Source organism: Felis catus, chromosome A2 (assembly GCF_018350175.1).
Source record: "Felis catus isolate Fca126 chromosome A2, F.catus_Fca126_mat1.0, whole genome shotgun sequence".
Taxonomy (NCBI): domain Eukaryota; kingdom Metazoa; phylum Chordata; class Mammalia; order Carnivora; family Felidae; genus Felis; species Felis catus.
Genome location: NC_058369.1, coordinates 52,943,055 through 52,963,277, shown reverse-complemented (window position 1 = coordinate 52,963,277; position 20,223 = coordinate 52,943,055). Strand labels below are relative to the sequence as shown.

General features: G+C 41.8%; 1 protein-coding gene across 8 annotated transcripts in view; it reads left to right on the top strand.

Moving 5' to 3' along the window:
• Window positions 1-20,223, top strand: part of TAMM41 (TAM41 mitochondrial translocator assembly and maintenance homolog) — a 49,934-nt gene that overhangs the window by 26,734 nt on the left and 2,977 nt on the right. For 6 of the 8 annotated variants that reach the window (XM_011280210.4, XM_003982492.6, XM_019825042.2 and 3 more), the window contains 3 exons: window positions 864-1,009; window positions 10,570-10,735; window positions 11,993-12,055. In XM_011280210.4, coding sequence (XP_011278512.1) covers window positions 864-1,009; window positions 10,570-10,735; window positions 11,993-12,055 — 375 coding nt within the window. Of the gene's footprint in view, window positions 1-863; window positions 1,010-10,569; window positions 10,736-11,992; window positions 12,056-15,299; window positions 15,409-20,223 lie in introns of all 8 variants that reach the window. The other 2 variants (XR_002153394.3, XM_011280212.4) reach the window with 2 other exon arrangements.

The following is a 20,223-nucleotide window of genomic DNA, read 5'->3' as shown; positions in this document are numbered from 1 at the left end:
CAGCTCAATTCATCCTCACATTTACCTCACATGTAGGTAAATGTAACATTCCTCATTCCTCACCAGTTGCAACTTAAAAGATGATACCTGCTTTCAAGAAGTTCATCTTAAACGTAAACCTCTTCTTACTAGAACTTTTAACACTCACTGCTCTTGTGCTCAAATATAAGGTCCTTTTATATTCATCAAGTATCTCAGAGGCACTCATGCAAACGCAGGAAGAAGGTTCAAGCTGAGTAAGCAGTAGCAAGTAGCAATAGCAAGGACGCATCTAAGGAGACACACAACCCCCAGCTCCATGATTGGTCCCAGGCAGAGTTTTGTTCACAGGATGAACCATCATAAGTATAGGACCTTCTACATTGGAAAAACAAAAACAGGGAAGCCTGGGTGGCTCAGTCGGTTGAACGTCCGGCTTTGGCTCAGGTCATGATCTCACAGTTCATGAGTTCAAGTCCCGCGTCGGGCTCTGTGCTGACAGGTCAGAGCCTGGAGCCTGCTTCAGATTCTGTGTCTCCCTCTCTCTCTGCCCCTCCCCCAGTCATGCTCTATTTCTGTCTCTCTGTCAAAAATAAACATTAAAATTTTTTTAAAACAAAAACAAATCCGCTTCTCAATGGTGATTACCTTTTGTGCTTAGGTAACCAGCATAAAGGGCTTAATGATTTGGAGGCTCTCTTTTCCCCTAACAAGCATCCGCATTCCTTGGGTAATGTATTCACGGCTTCAAAGAGGAAAAGCAAATGTTTTGAATGTGGGATGCTGCTATCTTGAGCTAGTGCAGGATGAATTTGGGGCTGTGGTTTATAGATTAGGATGTGGACTCTCAAGGAAAAATTTGTTTTTCCATTTGTTTTAACCAGGCGACTTTCGGATGGTGGTTGGAGAGGATAAGACAAAAGTGTTGAATATTGTGAAGCCCAACATAGCCCACTTTCGTGAGCTCTATGGCAGCATACTGCAGGAGAATCCCCAAGTGGTGTATAAAATCCAGCAAGGCAGACTGGAGGTAAACTGTGTGTGGGAAATAATTTACATTGTTCCTAAGGCAAGAGCTATTTTAAGAGGAAGAAGTAAGGGTTAGAACAGTATGACTAGTGTGATAACATTTGCAGTTTAAAAAGTAAGTTTCATATGGAAACATACTCTTTTGTGTATTTGGAATAATGCTAAAAAGTAACACAAGAGACTAGTAATAAGAGGCCACCTTTGGGGAGAGGAACCAGGGCTGACATGGGAGAGGGACCTGTCTTCACCACGTTTATCTTTTTTTGCCATTTGAAATTCTTATTATGCATACTAATTACCAATCAAAAATGAGTGAAAATACACTCTCAGATTTACCTTCTTTTCGTCCCCAATCCCATTTGTGTCCCCAGATGTAACCTTACTGACAGTTTGGCATGTATTCTCCCAGATCTTTTGTGTGCATTTTTGTATTTATTTGTACATATACACCTGTATGAAGAAGTTTGGTCTTTGGTTTTGTTTTATATAAATGGACTCTTACTTACACATATTATTCTGATGCTTATTTTTTCCCCAGTTGTTATGTTTATTATGTCTTGGAACTTTCCTTTTGAAATATCAAATAAAACTTTCAGAGTATCTTTAAAAATTATATTATTAAGTATTTGAAAATAAGTATTAAAGAACTTTTCCTTTGAGGAAAGTGATTTGGATTTAAGGGTTTTTTTAAAAACTATAAAAAACACAGGTTTTTATTTTATGTTTAGCATAAAGAACACTGTATTTTACCTTTTTTTTTTTTTTTAAGAGACAGAGAGGGACAGAGCACAAGCAGGGAAGGGCCAGAGAGAGAGGGAGACTCAGAATCCCAAGCAGGGTTCAGGCTTTGAGCTGTCAGCATAGAGCCCGATGCAGGGCTCAAACCCACGAACGTGAGATGATGACCTGAGTCGGTTGGATGCTTAACCTACTGAACCACCCAGGCACCCCTGCATTTTACTTTTTTTAAAAAAATTTTTTTTAACATTTATTTATTATTGAGAGACAAGGAAAGATAGAGCATGAGCATGGGAGGGGCAGACAGAGGAGGAAACACAGAATCTGAAGCAGGCTCCAGGTTCTGAACTGTCAGCACAGAACCCGACTAGAACTCACAAAGCTGAGATGATGACCTGAGTCGGTTGGATGCTTAACCTACTGAGCCACCCAGGCACCGCCCCCCACCCTGTATTTTACTTTTTTAATGCTCTTCCTCTTCCAAATAAAAGGGATATCTAATAAGGTTTTTTTTTTAATTTTTACTTTTGTCAACATAATGCATGCATATGTTTTTTTTTTTTTTTTAAGTCTACTTATTTATTTTGAGAGAGAGGGAGAGAAAGAATCCCAAGCAGACTCTGCACTAGCAGCACAGAGCCTGATGCAGGGCTCAAGCTCATGAACCGCGATCATGACCTGAGCCGAAACCAAGAGTGGACACTTAACTGACTGAGCCACCCAGGCACCCAACATTCACGTGGTTTAAAAACCAAGTGGTACCTCACAGTTTATAACGAAAAGTAGCGGTTCCCTCCTGTGCACTTTCCTACTCCTCAGTGCTGCTTCCCAGAGGTGAGGGCTACCCTCTCGCTAGAAGGCCCGATGTTTACCTCCATGTCTCTAAACAATATGATTTGACTGTTATTTCTTGCTTTCCCCTCTTTTTTGCTGCATTTTTGTCACCCGTCTATGAAAGAAGAGGATTTTTTTACTCTTATGCCACTCCCATCAACGTGCACTCACGCATGTGCATACGTACCCCCACCGCCCCACACTTCCCTTGCCACCTCACTTCCTCTTGCTTCACATATAGTTATTTCATAATTTTTGGTTAGGTTAATATTCAATATTTATTATGAGAACTTATTTTTCTTCATTGCTGAGGTATACTACCATGAAACTTCCTTTCCTGAACAAATTTGTTTTTCTTGGAGTTAATAATTGTCTCATTTTCTTCATTTGCTTGGTTTTCTGTGTACCTATCACTAATTCATACCCTCTTATAAATCTTTATAGCTTCTCCCCCGATAGACAAACATCTCGCATTTTCCGTTTCTTGTTTTTCTTGGGGACGTTTCTTCCTGGAGCCCTGCGTACCCTGTCTTTTCTGGACTGGTGGTTTTCTAGGCTTGCTGCACAGCTCTTCTCCTGGAACGTCTTTTCATTATCACCCTGGGGATTTTTTCTGCCTCTCTTCTTTGGTAATTTTTTATTTTCTGCATCTTTTATCTTCCTCTTTCATGGTAACACTTTAATTTTGGTGAATTGTACCTTCTAGTACCTCTCTAACATCGGTTGCGAGGAAGGTAAATTTTTTGAGACTATGTACATCTGAAAATTCTACCCTTGCACTGACTGATGGGGTCCATATCACATTCTAGGTTGGAAATAATTTTCCCGTAGACTTTTTAAGTCGTAGCTTCACTTCTTCTAGTTTCTGAGTGTTGTGTTAAAAAGTCCAGCGGCAGGGGTGCCTGGGTGGCTAAGTTGGTTAAGTGTCCAACTCTTGGTTTTAGCTCATGTCGTGATCTCACAGTTCTTGGGATCAAGCCCTGCATCATGTGATTCTCTCTCTCCCTGTCTCTCTGCCCCTCTCCTGTTCATGCACATTTTTTTTCTCTCTCTTTCTCTCTCTCTCAAAAATAGATCAATAGACTTAAAAAAAAAGTCCAATGACATTCAGATTGCCTGTCCTTTAGATGTGACCTTTTTAGCTCTTGGACAGTGTTTAGGATCTTTTCCTTTTTTCTAATGTTCTTAAATTTCATGATGGTTTGTCTTTATATATGTGTTTTTCACTATTATTCTGGCATTTCATGAACCTTTTCATCTGGAAATTCATGAGCTCCAGTTCTAGGAAATTTTATTATTTCTATAATAATTTTCTTCATACCCATTTTCTTACTTTGTTCTTCCTGGAATTTCTGTTAACTGGTTGTCAGACCGCCTGGTTTGATCTTTTTTGTTTCTCTTTCCTCTTTCCTGTTTCTTTGGGGATTTTGTTCTGCTTTCCAGAAGGATTTTTCAAATTGATCTTGTAGCACTTCTATTGAATTTTTAATTTCCTCTGAATGTTCTTTTTTTCTTATAGCATCCTGTTCTTGTTTTACAAATGCATTAGCTTTCCTCAGCCCTTTAGTAGTCTTTATTATAATTTTTGAAGTTCTATCTTTGTCCCTACATTGTCTCTGTTTCTCTTAGATACCTTTTTCATTTGATTCACCCTTGTCTGCTGTTAGAAGCTTTCCTCAAATGTTTGGATATCCTTTGTGTCCTGTTTTTAAAAAGAGAGGCACTCTGAAAATGCAGACTGGAAGTTCTTTGTGATGGACAGGGCTCGTCAGCTATGGGCTTCATTGCAGGATTATGGGGCAAGAGGGACCTGGCTGTTTCATTAGAGGACCCCAAGTATCGGTATCTGTAGGATTTATTCAAAGGGACATCATCTACTCCCTGGTTCGGGATCAGGAAGGATAACATGCCTACCTGCCAACTTTCAGGAAACTTTTGGGAAACTGAGCAAGGGGAAAGGGCTGGGAATTTTCTTTGACTGTGAATATAAACGTTTCCAAGTTCCTCACTATGGCCTGTGAAAGTCTGCATAATCTAAGTTTTCATTGTTCTCTTCGCCTGGGGAAACTTAAGGGGGTAAGATGAACTACAGTTCCCAGGCTGCATCTGGTCTGAAGCTGTAACTGACACCTCCCTGCTCCGTCAGTTACTACCTATTCTAAATTCCCCTCACCCTCATCTGGCATTTGTGCTGGGCTCAACCTGGTGGCCCAGACCTTCATCCCTGAGGGGCCTGAGACCCGGTTACCATGCCCATCTCAGGCTATGGTTGCTGCCCTTTCCATCTACCACCAACATTGGGCAAGCGATGCTGAGAGATTGTGCCAGCAGCCCTACCCCTGATGATGAGGATCTGTTACTTCTGCCAGTATGGTGACTCCTTTCAGTGTCTGCTGGCATGGGATCTGAAGGCAGTAGGTGGCAGTCCTAGCTTCAAGTTTAAAGTCCTAAAGTTATGGAGATGGGAAGCGCACATTTCCCAAGTGGGTCACTGGGAATGTTGGTAGGCAAGGCCATCTGTTACACGCGTTGGTTCCCAGACCTATGTATTCCACCAGTTGAGAACATAGTACTAGATAGTGGGCATTACTTTAGGATGTGCACTGCACCCCGCATGCTCACAGAGTATCGTCTCCAAGCTGCTGCCTCAGCTGTTCTTCATTGTTTGGCCATAGCATTTTTTCCCGCAGCACTATTGGCATTTTAGGCTGGATGATTCTTTGTGATGTGGGCCCCAAGTTTCCCCTTTTTGAGAACTGCTCTATGAGTCTGACAGCCTTGGTGCAGTGTTTGGTAGGAAGAGTGGAGCCATGGTCCTGTGCCATTGCTACATCTGTGTACCTCTTGTGCTCTAAAGTGGGTCCCCTAAGTGATGTTACACAGCACAACCATGTTGGGGAAGCAAGTTTTCTGTAATTCCTGGAATGGTGCTGGCTAGGTCCTGCAGGCAGGAAAGGCAAACCCATGCTCAATATATGTGTTATTTCCAACTGAGATGAATTGCTGCCCCTTCCCATGTGGAAGGGGTTCAATGTAGTCAGCCTCCACCAAGTGGCTGGTTATTCTCAAGAGATGGTCCTATTTTCAGGATCTCAGTGTTGGCTTCTGTTGCTGTCAGGATAGAGTTTCCAAAGCAGCAGTAGCTAAGTCAGCCTTAGGCCTAGGCAGAGCCTCTATCCCCGTCACCATGGCTACTCCTTCGAGAAGCCAGATGCCAGCACTGGGATGACAAAGGCTGTTGAATCAACTGGCTGAGTTTTTCTTTTGGTTATTGTTGGTTCTTTTGTGAAGGATGCTCATGCTGGACATTAACATACAATACAAAGATCCTCACACCTTGTGCCCACCTCCAGTAGGTCCATCCACATGCCTCTTCTTCCCAGTTTTTTGTCTTCAGTCTTCCAATCTTTTTCCTTTTAGGTGCAACCAACCAACGAACCATGGTTTGGTCCCCATGAGTCTTTGTATATTCTTACCTGGGCCCACTTTTCCATGTTATGTGCATGACCAGGTACACTCCCTGAAGCATGCCCATTTGGGAAGATTCTCCCTTAATGTCTTTCAGGGCCATCCCTGAGTGAGGCTGTAATGCATCATTTTTAGTTTGTACATGCCAAGTCAAATCCTCCATGAAGCAAGCTCATCCCTTATCTTCCCCCAAAATCCAATCACAAGGGAACCTCCCTGTAGCCATATGCATGACCCAATGGGAAAGTAGAACGGTATGCACTGGAACAACTGTGCTGTACTCTACGTTGTACAGCTGTACACAGTTGTGCCAATGCACAGTAGATATTATGGGGGCCTAGGCTTCCTGTGTGTGGAGCTCACTACTTCTGGCCTTACTTCTGTCCAATGCTAGTATAGCCCTTTCATCTTCAGTGCAATACTGTTGAGCCTGCCTGACCTTAAGACTTGATGGATACAGGAGGTTCCAGCTCGTGATGGGCAGTTCTTGATGCATGGTGACTTGGTGACCCATGGTTAGGAGCTCCATCTCTCCATCTCTCCATCTCTCCGTCTTGTATCTAGGAGCTGATTTCAAATGGTGTATGATTCTTCACTGCATATGGCAGGGCCTTGCCCCAGAACCCTAGCAGTCCACATTGTGATCTCCTCGAGGGAGCCTACCACAAGCTTCCTGTGGCTTCTTTTTATACTGAAGATACACTTTGTACTATAGAGTTTACAGGGTTGTGTGGCCCAAGGGGTGGGGCCGCTTGTACTGCTGCCTGGATCTTTCGTAGAGCTCTTTTCTGCTCTGAGCCTCACCAACCTGACATCCTTTTATATCACTTGGTAAATGGGTCTGAGCATGACACCCAAGTGTGGAATATGCTGCCTCCAAAACCTGTAGGGCCTACCAGGCATCATGCTTCAATCTTAGCAGTGAGAGGTGCGAGATGCAAGAAACTGATCTTAACTTTGGGGAGGATGTCCCAGCATGCTTCACACCACTCGACGCCTAAACACTGATGTGTTTAACTAAAATACTGATGTGGTAGGCTCCTGAAACTTCTACCCTCTGGAGTATGTCTATCTATCAAGGACTCCAGTGTGCTTATCCCTTGTTGTTTATCAGGTAACAGTAGCAACATACCATTGATGTAGTGGACCAGCATGAGATTATACAGAATGTCCAAATAGTCTGGTTTTCTTGGGCTATCTTATGACAGAGGATGGGAGAGTTAACATAGCCCTGAAGCAAACCATAAGAGATACTGTTGTCTGTCTCATGAATGTGAGCTGCTTCTGATCCAACTGCCCAGTAAGAATGGAAAAGAATGCATTCCCCAGGTCTTGGCCCCATCCAGATACCTGCAGTTCTGTTGACTTGCTCTAGCAGACTTACCACATCTACAGGAGATGTAACAGGGACTTCTACTTGGTTGAGTTGTGGTAGTCTACTATCATCTTCCAGAACCCATTTGGCTTTTGTGAGGGCCAGACTTAATGGAAATATGATGGAGACCAATAGAGTTCTCCAAAGAAACAGAGCCAGTCTGTGTGTGTGTGTGTGTGTGTGTGTGTGTGTGTGTGTGTGTGTGTGTGTGTGGAGAGAGAGAGAGAGATTGAGATTTTAAGGAATTAAATTGTGGGGTCTGTCAAGTTTGAAATTTACAGGGAAGAGCCAGCAGGCTGGAGACCCGGGAAGAGTAGTTTTAAGTCTGAGGGCTATCTGGAGGCAGAATTCCTTCTTCCTCAGGAGACTTGAGTCTTTCTTGTTAAGGCCTTTGACTGATTAGATGAGGCCCACCTGCATTCTAGAGTGTAATCTGCTTTACTCAGAGTCTACTGACTTAAATGTTAATTATGTTGGACCAAGCAACTGAGCACTATAGCCTAGCCAAGTGACACAAAATTAAACATCACACCCCTGCATCTTTAGGTTTACAGATGGCATTAATCTCTGCCTTTCCTCCTGAAATGTGTTGGGTTTTTTTAGTTACTCTGTTGGATAAGAGGTAAAAACGGCAGCTTCAGAGGCTTCCACTCGCTTCCATATTATGACAACTCCAGAATGCCATCATGGAATATGCCTTTTAGGACCATTCCTGGTACCTATTGGTAGGATGGGAATTGAGTGGATCTGAAGCAAGCCCTCATCTGATCCTATGGTGGCGCTGTAGAGAGCTAGATGGCCCTTCCTAGTTATCCTAGCTTGGGGAAGAGAGGCCAGTGGTACCCCTTCATCTTCTCATCTTGGGATCCAATAAGCTCCCTTTGGTTGAGGATAAGTCTGAGAGAGACTGTAAGAGAGGGATCCAGCTGATTTTCCCAGCAGCTAGTGGAATGAGTACCTTGGCTCTTTAGCTCATCTGCTTTTTTAAAATGTCAGTTGTATTGAGATATAATTCACATACCATAAAATTCAGTGGTTTTTAGTATATTTACAGAGTTGTGCAACTGTCACTACAATCTAATTTGACAACATTTCCATCAGTCCAAAAACATCCTTGTTAGCAGTCCCTAGCTCCCGTTCCCCACAGGCAACCCCTAATCTGTTTTCTGCTTCTTTGGATTTGTCTGTTCTGGACACTTCACATAAACGGAAACATACAGTATGTGGTCTTTTCCATATCTGCTTTTAAAATGCAGTTTGACTCTCACAATTTAGCTTAATGCTTTCACTACCATGTTTTAATGGAGAATCAAAGAGTAAAGATAATTACACAGAATTTAGCAATTTATTTGAACATGTCACCTAATATTGTGTCTCTTGACACATGCCTATAAGCAAAAATTCCAGTGCATTCTTTTCCTCAAGAGAAAGCAGTAGCAAATACTTTTTTTTTAATTAAAAAAAAAGTTTTTATTTATTTTTGACAGAGAGCAAGAGAGAAAGAGCGCATGTGAGCCAGGGAGGGGCAGAGAGAGAGGGAGACACAGAATCCAAAGGAAGGCTCCAGGCTCTGAGTTGTCAGCACAGAGCCTGATGTGGGATTGAACCATGAGATCATGACCTGGGCCCAAGTCGGATGTTTAACCGACTGAGACACCCAGATGCCCTGCAAACACTATTTTTTAATTCCTCATATTACTCAAGCCATTTGGCATCTCTGAAATTCCTGAAAGTTTCATAGATAAACCCTTACAGAAATATAAGGTCTTTTTGGCTAATCTCAATTCTTAGCCCCAAAATATGAGTCCATAAACGTTATTTCTAGCAAATCTACAAAAGTGTCCACATTTTTTGTCCTTTGTCTAAACAAAGCTAAACAGTGGTCAAATCCTGTGAATTTAGAACCATCTTAATGATGAATATGAAATATTCAGGTTAAAAAAAACCTTTACTTTTAGTGGAGCCACAAGATAATAGTATTTTCTTCTTATTTGCATTAATTTTATAGAAAACTAGAAAATCCAGGCATTAATACTCAATAAATACTTGTGGAATGAAAAAAGGTGGTAGAATGAGTGAATTCTAATTGTTAAGATGTTAGTCATATCTGGAAAATCTGAATCTAAAATTGAATACATTTGTCTAATTTTTTTCTTACTGTTCTCTTAGTCAAAGTTAAAACCTAAACATTTGTTGAAAGAATACAAGACAGATTCTTACCTGGAAAATAATGGATGAGCTGTTGAGGGCAGGGTTACTGGTTCTCACCTTGGCAGGCAGTCAATGTTTACATGATTTTGTAAAAACTTAGTTCCATGGAGCAAAGTATATTAAACTGGAGTTAGGGAAGCAAGGTGTGGCCTCGGCTCTGTGGCTAACTTTTGATTCAAAGTAAAGTCTGATGCATAGTTTTGTATGTTTTGTTTCTGTATTTGGCTTTCAACTTGATGTATTTAGTTAGAATTCTTGGGAATAGAAACCACTGGTTTCTATTTCTTACCTAATCCTAGGTAAGAAATAATGACAACTAAGTTTTATTGATGCAGGTATACATTCCTTTATTCAGCCAATGTTTTTTGACTACCTCCTGTGTGCCGGGAGATTAAAAGTGAATAAGCTTAGTCCTTGTCATCAATTTATTCCTACAGCTTATGAAACACAGCATGGTAAGTCAAAGGCCCAGAAGGCAGGAGACATGAGGTTAGAGCACCCCTCTCTCCTACTGGCTGTATAATCCTGGATGTGTCACTCAGCGCCCTGCCCCTCTGTTTAAAATGGAGAGAGAGTTTGAGTGCCTGGATTTGCTGAACCTCAGTGAATGTTAACTGTAGCCTCACTTCCTTTAACTGCTGGATTTAAGACAAATAGAAATTTTAAAACTGAGAGTGAGAAATTGATCCTTGAAAGAGGCTTCTATTCTTTTCTCATGTAAAAGTGGACTATGATAGGAAAAGAAGTGGCTTTTTTGAAGGAACATAGGATCTGAACTCTTAGGCATTCAGTTTCAGAAAAGGAGTAACTCTCCTTAGTATGCCGCCCAGGGTATGGGTTCATGTATGTTTGTGTGACTTGAAAGCCATATGTCCTTGAATCTTTATAGAATTCAAAGAACTTACCATAGATATTATCTTTTTTTTTTTTCTTAGATAGATAAAAGCCCAGAAGGACAATTCACTCAGCTAATGACATTGCCCAAAACCTTACAGCAACAAATAAATCATGTTATGGACCCTCCTGGAAAAAACAGAGATGTGGAAGAAACTTTATTACAAGTTGCTCATGATCCAGACTGTGGAGAGGTGGTGCGACGAGGTATGTTTATGAATTTGACGTTGAGGAAGTGCTGGCCATGGGTAAAAAGCAAACTTTGTGACGGAGACATATTCTTTATTCTTTTTTGCTTAATTGAGATCAAAAGACAGATTGTCCCAGGGAAGAAGAAAGCACTAACAATCTGGGGTTTTTCCAAATCTAAATTGTCATTTGTTTGAAGTAGGGTGGCGTAAGTACTTCTGTTTTCAGATTCCTGGGTCCTAAATCACTGTCAAAGGGGGAAACAATGTTTGTTTTGGTTCCAAGAGCGTAACTTCTAGAAGTTATTCCAAAGACTCCTCTGTGTTCTTCACGGTGGTCTGAGAAGGAAGGAGACTGGTGACATTTTTAGTGCTTTTGTAACATCAGGAATACAGCTTTCATCAGCCAACTCCCCTTCGATGTGTCTCTGTGTGTTCACTAGATTCCCTCTGACATGGCCCGTAATATGTTCCACATATTATCCCCAGGGACTTCCTCATGTTTACCCAAAAATCTTATCTTCGGAGACCCACTTCCTTTTGGAGGTGTTAAAGATAATGTAGAAAGGCAGTCAGTAAAGAGTTACGATTGAAAACAACTCCCTCCCCCACATACCATATTTTCCTGTTTTACTGAGTACATATTTTATGAGCTCCTCAAGGATGCGGGCTCCTGCGCTAGATGCTCTTGACCGTGACGGTACTGAGCGTTAACTCCAGTGGGCGGACCCACGTACTCTCTCGGGGACCTGCCCCAGGCTGTCAGAGCATGCATTCAGGTTACCATGTACCTATTCTGAAGATGAGTGAGGAGGCATATTGTTTGTTCTTTCCCACTTTAACATGATTCTGGTCGCAGGAGTCCTGTATATGTTTTCAGAATGAAAGCTCTTCTCCTAGGCAGAAACTTTGGGGTTTTTCTTTTAAGTCATTTCAAATCTTGGGGTTGAGAACCAGCAGCCTTAAGCAGATTTAAAGTCATAAAATGACCTCTGAGGGTGACTTAATCCACCCCTATTAATAAAGGTGAGGAGGACCAGGCCCAGAGGGGACCAGGTGTTTGCTTGTGCTCACAAGTTGGTGACATGGCCGGCGGCTCCGGGCTTCTGGCCCTCAATCCTGATACCCTTCCCACTGTCGTTCTGTGACACCAGGACAGAGATGGATTTGCTCATTTTATTGGATAACTGGAAAGAACATTTAGTTTTAGGTTTTAAAAGTGTTAAGATGACTAACATCTGGCTTTTTTGGCCTCCTTGTTGGTTTTTTCTCACAGGGCTTTCAGCAATTGTGAGACCTTCTAGTATGAAACAGAGCACCAAAGGCATTTTCACTGCCGGTAAGAACTTTGGAAAATCTATGCTTGATGTGCCTCCTGGATTGAGTGGCCTCAGCACTCCTGATTAAAACATAAAGCTTTATCTGTATCCTGCAAGTACTTCTGAAGTGCTGAATTTTGATGGGCATGAACTAGGACATAGCAATGGCGTACAGACAGACAAAACGGAACTGTCATCTGGTCTAGAGAAGTCAAACCATGGGAGGTGATGTTGGAAGCCTTGCTCCCCTCTCAGTTCTCTGAACAACTCCTCATATACAGCTTGTCCCCTGGCTTTTGGATTTCTGAAAGTTGCCTGTGCATATTGTTGCAAAAGCGGCAGTACCTTGCCCTTCCCCCCACTGCCCCTCTCCAGAGACCCGTAGTGGGTGCTTTGTCTGCCCTGCCCGTTTTCTCTGTAGTGGGTGCATGCTGCTGCCTCCCTCCGTTTCAGTTCCAGGCATCATCTGTTGACTGCTCGCTCTGGCAGGTTAGAATTTGGCTCTCGCACCCACCCTGCCCCACACACTCACCACTCCCATCCCTTGGTCCTAAGGTAGTTGCTTCGACGAAGTCAGTTGCCTGAGTTTACAGCATATGACTCTGCTATTATGATTCATAGGTGAGCCACATCATACGCTTTGCTTTCCCTGCACCACTGTCTTTTCCCACGTAGATCATCTCCCATGTCTTGCAAGAGGGATCCCGTCTCCTGACTCTTGTGCCTTTTGTTTTTGCGGTGCCCACTCTTATTGTGGGGAAGCACACCATCCAATCATTTCCTAAGAAAGGATGCAAGGAGGCCACTCTGGAGACCGTATACAACTCGAAATATCTTTAGCTTACCCTCACATGGAATTGACACTTAGGCTGGAGAGAGATAGAAATCATTTTTTAAAGAATTTCAATATTATTATTCCAATTGTCTTCCCACTTGAGGATTGCTATCGAGGCCCAACGCCATCCTGCTTCTCAGTGCTTCATGTGTGTTCTTTCTGGAAGCCAATTAGGTCTTCTCTTGCCCCAGGGCTCTAACATTTCTCAGGGATATACTTTGATAATGAATCTGTTTTTATCTATTTTGCTGGGTACTCATTGCCCTTTCATTTTGGAAACTCAGAAAAAAAGAATATAAGAAAATGTTCTTTTATTGTTGCTTTAAGTTCTCATCTGTTTTCTCTCTTCTCTTTCTGGAACTCCTTTTTTTCAGATATTGGACTCCTTTGGTTTTGAAGAGCCCTTTGGTTTTCTTTCATCTGTGTTTTTGTTTTTGTTTTTGTTTTTATCTCTTTATCTTTTTGCTCTGCTTTCTGGGAGATTTTCTCAACTGTAGTTTCCAACCCTTCTATTGAGGTTTTTGTTTGTGCTATTATATGTTTTAATTGCCAGGAGCTCTTTCTGTTTTGTTTTGTTTTGTTTTTTATTCTCTGAATGTACATTTAAAAACATTTTTTTTTTAAACATCCTGCTATTGTCTTATGGGCCTAAGCATTTGAACATAGCTTTGGATATTGCTACACTGCCCTCCAGAATGATTGTATCAATCTATAGTCCTACTAGCAGTAAAGGAGAGTTCTCATTCCACCCCCATTTTCTCCAGTACTTGGTATTGTCAAATGATGGACTTTCCTAGTTCAGTCTTTTGTGATGTGACCATCTACTGAGCCTCTCTCATGTGCTAGCCATGCAGGATACAGAAGTGAACACAACACCATCCTGCCTTCAAGGAGTTCATAAACTAGATGTGTACATTTGCAGTAACAAGGGATAGATGGCACAGAGCTAACCCAGAGAAGCGAGTAATCTTCCAGCCTGATTCTGATCCCTGGGCTGAGATTGCCAGGAAGCTGGTGTGGTCACACCTCTTAACCTCTCACCCCAGCTGCCTGGATACCCAGCACAGCGTTTGGCCTCGAGGACACAGTGTTGCCTTCCTGAATCTTTGGGAACATTCAGCCAAAAATTCAACAAAGATTTAGTAGCACATGTGCCAAATCTACTCAGCTAAAGATTTTGCTACCACTCAGGAGTGTGTAGCTTTGCATTTCCAATTAAGATATTTAATCTATGATCCTGCTGGCTTATCCTAGCAAGGTGAAGATGAGGTGTCTTTGTTTGCTTGGGTGGTTCAGGCTATTAATCTGTGATTTGCATGATTGCAGCTTCTTGGGTGGGGCTGAATGCTTTTTTTTTTTTTATTTTTTTTATTTTGAGCCTCTGGTGCTTTAAAGAATTATTAGACTCATGGATTTTTTTTTTTAGTTGTGATCATGTTTTAAAATTTTTCTTTTAGAAATTAAATTAAAATTTTTACAGATGAAAGGACAGGATGTCTGAGATTTGCTTCAAAATCAAACATGGTGGAGCGAAGTGGGTAAGGGGTAGATGACACCAGATTGGCCATGAGTTGATATATTGTTGAAGCTGGGTGAAGAAATGAGACATACTGTAATATTCTATTATAATTTGAATTTTTCTCTAATAAAGCATTTTTCTAAATCCATCATCATCTTGAGCATCAACCTGAAATGAATCTTTGGTCCTCTTTCCACTCTTTCCAGTGGCCAGCAGAGGGCAGTGGGTGACACCTAACAGAAGCCACAGCCCAGTGTTTCCTTGTGGCCGTCCTAGTGCCCAGTGCTGGTTCCGCTGAGTGCTCACTGCCTGCTTCCTTTTCCTTTCTAAAGATGCCTTATCGGATTGTGGAAGCGCAGAGTAACAGAATGTATGCAGCCTGCTCTGAGGGTGCAGAAATTGTGAAAAGTGTTGGGCATCCCTTCAAGGTCTATGGGTTTACTGACCTCACACTCTGGCTTCTCTGGTTTTACGGTGGTTTGGGGCTGCGATGAAGGCAGCCCAGGCCAAGGGCAGGGGTTTATGAGCCCCAGAGACTAGGGTTCATATTCCAACTTAAGTACTGTGCCTTGGGCAAGTTACCTAATTTTTCTGAGTTTTAATTTCATAGGGATAATTAAACCTGCCTCACCAGCTTGTGAAAATTACATCGTAGGATATATAAACGCATCCAGCACTGTGCCTGGTCTTTCCCTTTTTGCTATTATCACCTAAAAGATTTCGTGACCCCTCCTTAGAATATGCGTCTTTGCACTGTCATATTCAGATGGCATGAGCCCACCCATTAACCAGGTCTCCAGTGGGAGTAAACTACAAACAAAAGGGCCTGAGTGGCTGGTTTACTGTTTGTCTTCCCTCTCATTTCACATCAAGCTTCTGAACCTCTATGCTTTTGTACGTTGTTCTTTAGAAGTCCTTTTGTTGTGGTCATGGCTGTTGTTCTGCTTGCTGCACTAAGACAAAATCCACCAAGTCCTACCTGTGTTCAGTTTTTCAGCTAGCTGGTGCATCATGTGCAGGTGAGAATCCCAGTGTATTTGATGGAGTTTGTATTCGTTATTAGCCATTCTCATGCCTCCCTTCATAGCCTCCCACTGGGGGGGGGAGGGGTGAAAAGGAAGGTTCAGACTTCCCCCTTAGCTAATGAATACCTTTTATATTGAAATATGCTTAGCTTCAGAGGTACATAGCTAACCAAGGAGCTAAGCTTCGGGTCAGAAGACCTGGACTTGTGTTGCAGTTATTCATTTGTTGCCTCTGTAACCTTGGTATGTTAATTAGCCCTTCTTCCTTGAAATGGAGGGGTTACTAAACCCAGCTCAGTACATGTTCTGAGAGGGTCCAGTATGTACCTAGTAGGTGCTTTATAAACTTGGGTGAGTCTAGATCTAAATTTCACTCTATTCCTAGGAAAGATAGAGGCCAGGCATCTATAACCAGCCCAAAGGATTGCCTTTTCTAACAAACTGTTTGATAGCACGATTGTCTGTTCTCATGTGGTCTTACTACCTCCAAAGCCAAACACTGTTTTCCCCTTTTAGACTAACTCACCAGCAGCTCAGGAGAAGTGAAAGGCCATTTAGTCTCCTGATACTGGCCTGCTCCTCTTTTCATGGTGGCAGCAGATGGCATCACATCTCAGACTGGTCACAGAAGACCAGCTAAGCAATCTGTCATATTCTTTTTTTTTCTTTTTTCTTTTTTTTTTTTTTTTTTGAGAGAGAGACAGAGCACAAGCAAGGAAGGGGCAGAGAGAGAGGGAGACACAGAACCTGAAGCAGGTTCCAGGCTCCAAGCTGTCAGCACAGAGCCTGATGCAGGGCTCGAACTCGTGAACCACAAGATCATGACCTAGGCCAAAGTCAGACGCTTAACCAAGTGAGCCACCCAGGCGCCCCACAATCTGTCATATGCTGATCAGCAGCAACCTTCTCATTAACAACCTGCTTCAGTATTCTGGTATGGGAACAAGAGAGAGATGGTGGAATATAGTGATGAGAAGTAAGCAGAAGCCAGTGAAGGGGGGCCTGAAAAGCCAGGCAGAGGAATTCAGAGTTTATTTTGAGGGCAGAGGGAAGCCACTGAAGGATTGTAGCAAGACCTCGATGGCTACAGAGAATAGAGAAGAGAGGAAAGGAGATAAAGCTATTGCTCGGGAAACTGATTAGCTCTGGTTGCAGCCAGTCAGTGGAGGAGTTAGGCAGTCTGAACTCAGGTCATTGCAGGCAGAGAGGAGAGATGTACACAATATTGAGAGGGCAAGTTACCTGTTCCAGATGATTGGAGGGACATGGGAAGTGAAGGAGAGAGAGGAGTCAAACAGAACTCCCAGGTTTCTGGCTTGGAAAGCAATGGATGTTGCTGCCATTCCCAGAGGTGGGGGCAGTCAGGGAGGATGATGAGTTTAATTTCTGAAATCTTGCTTTATTTTTCCCCACGTCACTTCCTGGTCAGTCATAATTGACTCTGGAGACAGATACCTATTTACCTCTCTAGCTTCAAAGGATTCAACTGAATTAACAAAACAGGTTTAGTCTTGTTCCTAAAAAGTTTCTGACATACCTGAGGGGTTCCTTACCAGCCCTTTCCTGGAACACAATAGAATGATCATTGATTATCCTCTGCTTCTGATTTCTTATTACTAAAACACTTCTTCCATTTTTTGGTACCTACATATTAAATAAGAAGAACGTATAATAGTTGTGGGGTTTTCTTTCCAGCTTATTATTTAACCCAAGAGTCCTTAAAATAAGTTGTACTTCTGCTTCAAGAGATTTTCTTCGTAGATAAGATCTATGATTGGAAAATAATTGGAAGACTGTTTGGGGGCTTGCTGATTTTCCCTCATAAATATCTGAAAAGTAGAATTATGGGAACGGAGAGACCTCTCACAACCTACTCCTGTCTCTGCCTCACATTGCTTCCTGGAGAACTGTGTCTGTCATCAGACCCATCTTGTTTAAAGTCACATAGGGATTCATGGTCTTACATGTGAGTAACTTTGCTGCAGGTCACATGGAACAAGATAGAAATCAACAGAAGTAAAACCTTAGGAGCCATATGTTGAAGTAGATTTCTATATGCTTCCAAAACAGATCTGACTTTAGATACTAATCAAAATCCATAATGACTCACTTTAGGTAGATAAGAATCTGTCTAAAGACACGGTATCTAAAGAGATATTCCATCTTTATCCTTTGGAGAAGGAGCAAAGACAATGACGGTGGTTCTAATGTCTTCCCCCAAGACACATTCTAAATACAGACTTCCTAAATCACCATCCTTTTCTATAGAAAGAGAGCAGAAACCAAAAGTAGACTTAAGGTAAGCCAAGTAGAATTCTGTGGATTGTAAACTGTAAGAGCAGAAACCATAACTGTTGTCCATACCAGTATTCCCAACAGCTAGCTCGGTGTCTAGTATTATATAGATGCTCAATAAATACCGGCTCAGTGTATTTCAGTGACCAAATAAATCAAAGATTCGAGGCTTTTGGTAGTAGAAAAAAAATCTCCATATGTACAGAAAATGCATATATCAGAAATTTGGTGAATTTTCACAAAATGAACACTCATGAACCTAGACCCAGATGAAGAAATAGAACAGAACCATCCCCCAGACAGTGTGCCAGTCAAGGTCACTGTTCCTCCAGTAGTAACTAGTGTTTGACTTCCAATGCCTTGCTTCTGTTGTGCCCATTTTGAACTTTAAGCAAATATGTAGTCTCCTGTGTCTTTCACTCCCCATTATATCAATGAGATTCAACATGGTGGTGGGAGCAGCAATAGTTCATTTATCCTCATTGCCACGAGCCCACTGTATGATTATACCACAGTTTACCCACTCTATGTTAATGGTTTCTTGGGTTGGTTCCACTCTGGGGCCATTATAGGTAGTGCCACTGTGAATGTTTCTGTACCTGCCTTTTGGTGAGCAAACCTGTGCATTTCTCCTGGGTGCATACTTAGGGGTGGAATTACAAGATCATAAAGTATGTGAATGTTCAACTTTGGTAATACTACCTAATAGTTGTCCAAATTACACTCCCACTAACTGAGCTCCTGGTGCAGCTCCTCCTTACTTGATACTATGTCTTTTTCATTTTAGGCACCCTGATAGGTGAGTAGTGGTATCATATTGGAGTTTTAATTTACATTTTTCTGATGGCTAACGAAGCTGGGCATTTGTTCCATGTTTATTTGGATATCCTCTTTTGTGAAGTGCCTATTCTAGGTTTTTTTGCTCATTTTTCTACTGAATTGTCTATCTTTTTGTGTTTTTCATTTTTTTTTAACGTTTATTTTTGAGAGAGACAGAGACAGAGACAGAGAGACAGAGCATGAGCAGGGGAGGGGCAGAGAGAGAGGGAAACCCAGAATCCAAAGCAGGCTCCAGGCTCTGAGCTGTCAGCACAGACCTGGATGCAGGGCTCAAATTCACAAGCCGTGAGATCATGACCTGAGTTGAAGTCGGACGCCCAACTGAGTGAGCCACCCAGGTGCCCCTGAATTGTCTACCTTTTCTTACTGAATTCTCTGTAAAGTCTGGATACAGGTCTTTTGTCTGATATGCATAGCGCAAAAGTCTCCCACTTGGTGGTTGTCACTTCACTATCTTGATGGTGTATTTTTTTTTTATTTTATTTAAATCCAAGTTAATTGTATATAGTGTAGTAATAGTTTCAGGAGTAGAATTTGGTGATTCATCACTTACATATAACATCCAGTGCTCATCCCAACAAGTGCCCTCCTTAATGCTTATCTCCCATTTAGCCCCCACCCATCACCCTTCCAGCAGTCCTCAGTTCTCTGTATTGAAGAGTCTCTTATTGTTTGCCTCCCTCTCTGCTTATATCTTATTTTTCCTTCCTTTCTGTTTTATTTCTTAAATTCCACATATGAGTGAAATCATATGATATTTGTCTTTCTCTGACTGACTTATCGCTTAGCATAATACACTGTAGTTCCATCCACATTATTGCAAATGGCAAGATTTCATTCTTTTTGATTGCTGAGTAATATTCCATTGTATATATACAGAACAGTAAAACATGGCTACATGGTGATGCTCATGTACTTTAGGTATTCTTTATCCATCTTCTTTATCCATTCATCAGTCGATGGACTCTTGGGCTCTTTCCATACTTTGGCTATTATCAATAGTGCTGCTATAAACATTGGAGTACATGTGCCCCTTTCAATCAGCACTCCAGTATCCTTTGGATAAATACCTACTAGTGCAGTTACTGGGTCACAGGGTAACTCTATTTTTAATTTTTTTGATGAGCCTCCATACTGTTTTTCAGAGTGGCTGTACCAGTTTGCATTCCCACCAGCAGTGCAGAAGTATTCCCCTTTCTTCACATGCTCACCAACATCTGTTGCTTCCTGAGTTGTTCATTTTAGCCTTTCTGACAGATGTGGCGTGGTATCTCTTTGTGGTTTTAATTTGTATTTCCCTGATGATGAGAGATGCTGAGGATCTTTTCATGTCTGTTAGCTATCTGGATGACTTCTTTGGAAAAGTGTCTATTCATGTCTTTTGCCCATTTCTTCACTGGGTTATTTGTTTTTTGGGTGTTGAGATTGATAAGTTCTTTATAGATTTTGGGTACTAACCATTTATCTTATATGTCATTTGCAAATATCTTCTCCCATTCTGTCAATTGCCTTTTAGTTTGTTGATTGTTTCCTTCACTGTGCAGAAACTTTTCATTTTGTTGACGTCCCAATTGTTCCTTTTTGCTTTTATTTCCCTTGCCTCCAGAGTCATGTCTAGTAAGAAGTTGCTGTGGCCAAAGTCAAAGAGGTTGTTGCCTATTTTCTCCTCTAGGA